We start from the raw sequence: 6,000 nt of genomic DNA on the forward strand, positions 1-6,000 counted from the left end.
GCACGTGAGCTCTTTTCCAAGGATAATCAAGAAATTAGCTAAATCCTAATAATCTAATTTTTAGATGTCACAAAGAGATTAAATTTCCTTGGGAATACAGGGACTTTAAATTGCTACATACTTCTTGGTTTTAATCACTACACTACTTAATACTGCAGAATAATATGCAGCTACTATTAATTATTCAACTTGAGTGAAACTCATTGACTTATTTTCATCTTTCCAAATCTTACATATGAGCACTGAACCTAACCACTTAGCTAAATTTTCTCCAGTGGTATACCAAGATTGCTGTATGTATTTTAAGCAAAATTCCCACAGAGAGCACCTATTGTCTCTATTTTGGGTAAATTTTCATGCAATTCTAAAGAAGGAACTGCATAGATATTAACATTAACATATTTAATAACATGTAAACCTGGACGTGAACAAAAAGAAAACATTTTCATCATAGAAAGTAAAAAGAAGTATTTCAAAAACATTGATTAAAATGCCTTAACAAAAAAAAGGCAAAAAAAAAATACTTGTTAAAAAGTCAGCTTTTAATTTCTGCTGGAGTCTTCACAAAGTGAAAGCTCTTATATTATCATTATTGTTATTATTATTTTAAACGCAAGTTTAACCCAAGAATAATCATTACTTATGAAAAACAAGTTTTAAACATGTACCAAAGAATAAAGCAAAGGCTATAATATATGAAATGTCTAAAATGTTTAAGTCACAGTTTAGCCCAAAAAGTATTTTCATTGTTTTCAAATAAACCACAATGAAACTACTGTAATTTTAAGTGTGAGGCTTTTAAATCTACATTAAAAATTATTTTGTAGTACTTAAATGAAAAATATTTAAATAAAAACCCTTACTTTACCGCTCCCAGATATAAACCCAACATTTTTAGGTGTAGAAAAATTAGAAATTGTGCAATTAATAAACTGGAAAGTCAAATATCATTGCCAGTAAATAACTGCTGTCTGCTAAATTTCAAGGGAACCTACTGTATGTTAAATTTTAAATGAACTCATCTACCCTCTCATTTCAGCAGTCTCTCAATTTTCCTATTACAATTAACAATATAACTCAGCAGTCAAGTCTTCCAAACCAGTAACATCAGAATTTATTTTTAACTCTTGACTCTTTCACAAATATTCCCCTTCAGTCCTATCCAAAATCCTGCCAGTTTTTCATTCACACTGTTTCTCAACTCTGTTCCTTTCATCCTATTTTCACATTTACTTTACTCCCTCATGATTCAGAATATATGCTATCATCTCTCTAAAAGGACTTAACATCTTTCTACTCTAAACCATCAATTTGGCTGCCAAAATCATCTTTAAATATCTTGTTCACACCTACAGTATATCCAGATATCTTCTAAATCTCAACCAAACTTTTGTAGGAACCCTCTGCCGTCAATCAGCTAACCTTGCCGTGTTTCTCAAATTCCACCTCTTCTATTTAGTCCCCTTGAATTCCAGCTTACCAACGTGTTCACTGTCTCCCATACAAAACTCATTATCTCTGTACCTCTCTATGTTCTTTCTACTTAGACAGAATCCTTCATGCTTCTCTGTCAATTCAAGTTACAGCCTTCTTTAACACCAGTCTTAAACACAGCTTCTCTGCAGGAAGTCTTTCCTCTCCAACCCATTTGTCTCATCCCTTTTATACTATGTCCCTCAGAACAAAAGATTCAATTTGTATTTCATAATCCTGTAGTCATCTTGCTATTATTTAATTATTTTTTCCCATAGCCTGCCTCTACAACTAAATGATTAGCTTTTGAGACCTATTTTGTATGTATCTCTACTTTGAACAGGGGTCCCTCAGAACACTAGCACCCTAGCAAATACTGAAGGATTCCCCTCTCCTTTAAATATCTTTAAAGTTAAGGTCGTTAAAACATAATTAGCACTGAACTCCAATGTTTTAAACATTAAGTTGACGTATATGGTAATAGAAAATTAAACATTTTTAATCTATATACTTTACAAGAGTTACTCCATCCTCAGTCAACATGTATACTATCAAGAATTGAGTCATTTTCAAAGAAAATCCTGGAAACAAAATTAAAAGTCCCAAATTTAGTATTAAAATTTAGCAATATGGATCTCTGAAATAGATCAATTACCTAAAATTGATTGAGGCTTTCTTTTTAAACTGTATTACCGAGATGTAAAACATAGAAACACTCCAGTACTACAAGAGGCAAGTGTTAGGTAGCTATTATAAGTTTTGCTTCATCATAGCTGAAAATCACGGTACAATTTTAAAATATCCTTTCAAATGACCCCATGAAGTGCTTAGAAAGCATGCCCCTTCTCTGAAAGATGCACAATCAGCTTCCCTCGTCACATACCCTGCATTCTCCACTAGCTAGTCACCAAAATTAAAAAAAAAAAAAAAAAACTTTCAAAATAATCTCTGATTCGGCTATTACCTTGGACTACCCTGTTTCAGACAAGTTCCAAAAGCCAACATGAATTGAAATCCTGTGTTCAATTAAAAGTGATCATTTCATGTGCTTAACGATATAGATATAATCAATTTCATATAATAGATTATGTTTGGTTTTTGTCGTTTTTAATCTCTTCACTTCTCTCAATTCTTCTAGGCAACAAAATAGTATGTCTTCATCCTTATCTTGTCCCTTTCTTAGAGAATAAGGACAAAATATATGTCACATTCTGAAAGTGTATTTACATTAGCTGTCATTAAATACCACATAAACATTTCCACAAACAGAGGTACACTGGATCATTACTTAGTATACCAAACACCTCAAGAACATACTTTTCTGCACAAATTCAGGACAAGAGTACAGTCTAGCGACAACTCAGAACACAACCCAAATATCCCTATTATTTCCAGGACCACAGCTTTCTGCAAAAGCTAGGATGAAAAGGACTAAATCCACAATCTTAACTAAACGTTACCAAAACTGAAACTAGAGTATTTTAAATAGCCCTAAAATGAACACCACCATATTCTAAACAAGTAATGAATGCAATGGCACCCCAAAATTGAACTTAAATGACAATGAGTCAGTGACAATTAACATTTTACTTAGTATCTGGCACAATGACAATACAAACCTCAATCAAAACTTGGACCTACTTCCAAGTTACCTTTTAATTAATGATGAATTATATAGTGACAGATTGGTAATGTCAAAACAGGAAGGCTAAGAGATAACACATCAAATCACTTATCCAATTGAAGACAATGCATTTAGAGATGCTACTGCTGCTGAGTATTTATCTATCAGCTCCTAGCCCCTTGTAAAGGGAAAAATCAATGCTCACCTCCACATGTGAACGCTGGTCACTGACCAAGTTCATCCCCAGACTAAGAACAAATATTTTGTATAGTCACAAGGCAAGTAAGACATGTTAATAAAATGGTGGGACATTTAATGTCTCTATGAAGTACACCAAACTATGGTATCTCCTGACACCGAAGCTAACTAAAATATCCTCCCTCCTTCCAAATGTACATAATGGTTTATGAATCAAATCCTGTTCTCTTCATTCTAAACACTTCCATCACTATTTTAAAATGGAAACACTGAAGCACTTGATAAGGCTAACTACCAACACCTAGAAAAGTGTAAGAAACAAGTTTCAAATCGAATCTTCCAAACAAAAATCTTATTCTCTCAATTCAAGGTTAATGAGACTGGGGGGAGGGGGTAAGGAAGACGAAAAGAGGGAGCTGCCTTATCCTTGACTGAAGACAGGTTTTGCCCTTTTCCATTACCTCTGTCTGACTGCTGTATCAGAAGGTCTAATGTTTTAAGACCCTGGTATTTCGAGGTTTCCAATTTTCAAGGTGAGGTGGAGAAAGGGTGTAAAATAAAATCAATACTCACTGCTAACTTTCATGCTGCCAAAAGCCGAAGGCTGCTGCACTGGCTTGCAGCTCTCCGCAAAGGAGGTGGTTCTGGGCCGCCCTGACATGATCACTCTCTTCCCGAATCACCTTTTCCTTCCTTCCTTCTTTTCTTCCTTTTGTCTTATTTTGGGGTGTTAGGTTAATGATAAATGCAGCATTAAGTTCTCCCACAAGAAAAAATAAAAAAAAAAGACTTCGTCCTCTTGGCTTTTCACTCCTTTTGTATACTATTTTAAAAAAGCGATGTTTTTCTCCTTCAAGACAGATCTGTACGGATACTTAACATATAGATGATTTGGAGGTGGGGGAAAAAATACAATCCTCTCCCCTCCCTTTCGTGAGAAGGGAGAAAGGGGAAGGGGGATCCTAAAAAAATATATCACGTGAAACGGGGACAAATACTTGATTGTAAATAAGTACTTTGAATATTATATTTTCCTCGGGGATTTTTTTCCGAGTCAATGAAGAAGGGAAGCGGCGGAAGGATCACGAGTCTCACGCTTGAAGAGAAAGGGGGATGGGAAGGAGGGAGGGAGAGGGAGGGGGTAGCTCGGAGATGCGACGGGAAACGCTGCGGCTCCGGCTGCCGCGGGATCCGGCGGGATGACGGCGGGGGCCCGGCGAACTGGAGGGCGACGGAGTCGCGAGTCAGTCAGAGGCTGGCGGTGGCGGCAGCTTCTCTCCTCATTGCGCCAGGAGCAGCTGCAGGCGGCGGCTGGATCCAGCGGCCATGGCGGCGGCGGCGGCGGCAGCTCCCTTCAGACCCCAGGCAGCTCCCATACGCCGGGGACATGGGAACCCGGCAACCGCTTCCGTCCCTCGGGTCCCCTCCCCCGTCCACGGCACCAGCGCGGCCGCCTTGCCGCCCCTCGCCTCTGTTCGGTGCCGGCTCAGGAAGTGTCCGCGCTTTGCCCCCAGCCCGGAGCCCTGTCAGCGGCTGCGGGGCCGGCTCCTCCTTGCTTCCTTCCTTTGTCACTCGGCCCGGGCGGCGGCGGCGGCGGCACAAGCCCGCATTCGCCCGGGTCGGGGCTGCTCTGTTAGAGGAGCGCCGTCTGCGCAGCCGCCTAGCGCTTCCCCACTCCCCCTCCCCCCTCCTACTCGTCCTCCGCCTCCTTCCTCCCCCACCCAGCCTTACACCGCCCAGTGCCCCGCCACCCGCGTAACAGGCGTCTGGGAATCGGCGGCCGAGCCCCGAGCCCGCCCGCTTCAGCTGCGAGAAGCCCAAACGGAGCCAATCACGGACGTTGATTATTTTACGGAAAGAGCCGATCAGCCTGAGAAACCAATTAGAAAGTGTTGCTGGGAAACCACGCCCGAAGAGCGGAAAATGCCGAAGGCAGACGAACGGAAAGAAGGTGAATTCGCCGCCTTCTGTGGCTGGTTGGAGGAGAAATTCGACAATGGCAACAGTGTCCAATCAGAGTCGTCCGCCCTCACGAAAAGGCTTAAAGCGTTAAGGACGGTGAAACCCGGAGTAGCTGGTGAAACTGCACGGCTGGGTGCCGCGGCCGCTTTGTAATTGGCTGGAGAACTCCGCTGGGAGTGTACCTCCTTCGGTGATTGGTGAAGGGAAGGGGGCTTCCGAGGACAGTCTGACCAGTGAGGACTTCGGCTCCCTCGCTGAGGTGGGGAGAAGTAGAAAGCGAAGGGAGGGCGTCTATAAGGTGCGGTCTCATTGGCCTGAAGCTCGAGCGGTCGAGTAGAGGCAAAAGGAAAGGAAGGGAGGCCGAAACTCGTAGCGGTGGCCAATCGGCACTCGCTGCTATCGAATCGCAAGACCTAGCCGCAGTGTGATTGGCCTCTGGCCCGCGGTCCCAGAAACGGGGTGAAGCTCGTCTGGGGTCGTTGCTGATGGTCTGACCGGCTTGCCTGCGGCTGCTTCCCGCCAGTGTGAAAACCGCAGATAGGGAGTGCAGGCCCTCCGCACAGCCGGTCCGAAACTGCTGTGGCCGGCGGGACAGGACCCTGAGTGCTCAAGCGCGCTGAGGATTGAGAAGCTCTCCCCACCCTACGAGAGGCTCTTGGCGGGGCGCGGCTAGTTCTGCACGCCCAAGGCTTGGTTCCGTGCGGGTTTGCGCGTTCAGGTTATCGGCTAGGGGGGCCGCCCCA

At 42.7% G+C, this 6,000-nt stretch overlaps 1 protein-coding gene across 2 annotated transcripts in view; it reads right to left on the minus strand.

Annotated features, from left to right (window-relative positions):
• Positions 1-4,929, minus strand: part of GSK3B (glycogen synthase kinase 3 beta) — a 236,684-nt gene extending 231,755 nt beyond the window's left edge. For both annotated transcript variants that reach the window (XM_053564177.1, XM_053564176.1), the window contains exon 1: positions 3,869-4,929. In XM_053564177.1, coding sequence (XP_053420152.1) covers positions 3,869-3,956 — 88 coding nt within the window. In that variant the 5' untranslated portion in view covers positions 3,957-4,929. The remainder of the gene's footprint in view (positions 1-3,868) is intronic.
• Positions 4,930-6,000: the final 1,071 nt, after the last annotated feature.

Source organism: Nycticebus coucang, chromosome 16, assembly GCF_027406575.1.
Source record: "Nycticebus coucang isolate mNycCou1 chromosome 16, mNycCou1.pri, whole genome shotgun sequence".
Taxonomy (NCBI): domain Eukaryota; kingdom Metazoa; phylum Chordata; class Mammalia; order Primates; family Lorisidae; genus Nycticebus; species Nycticebus coucang.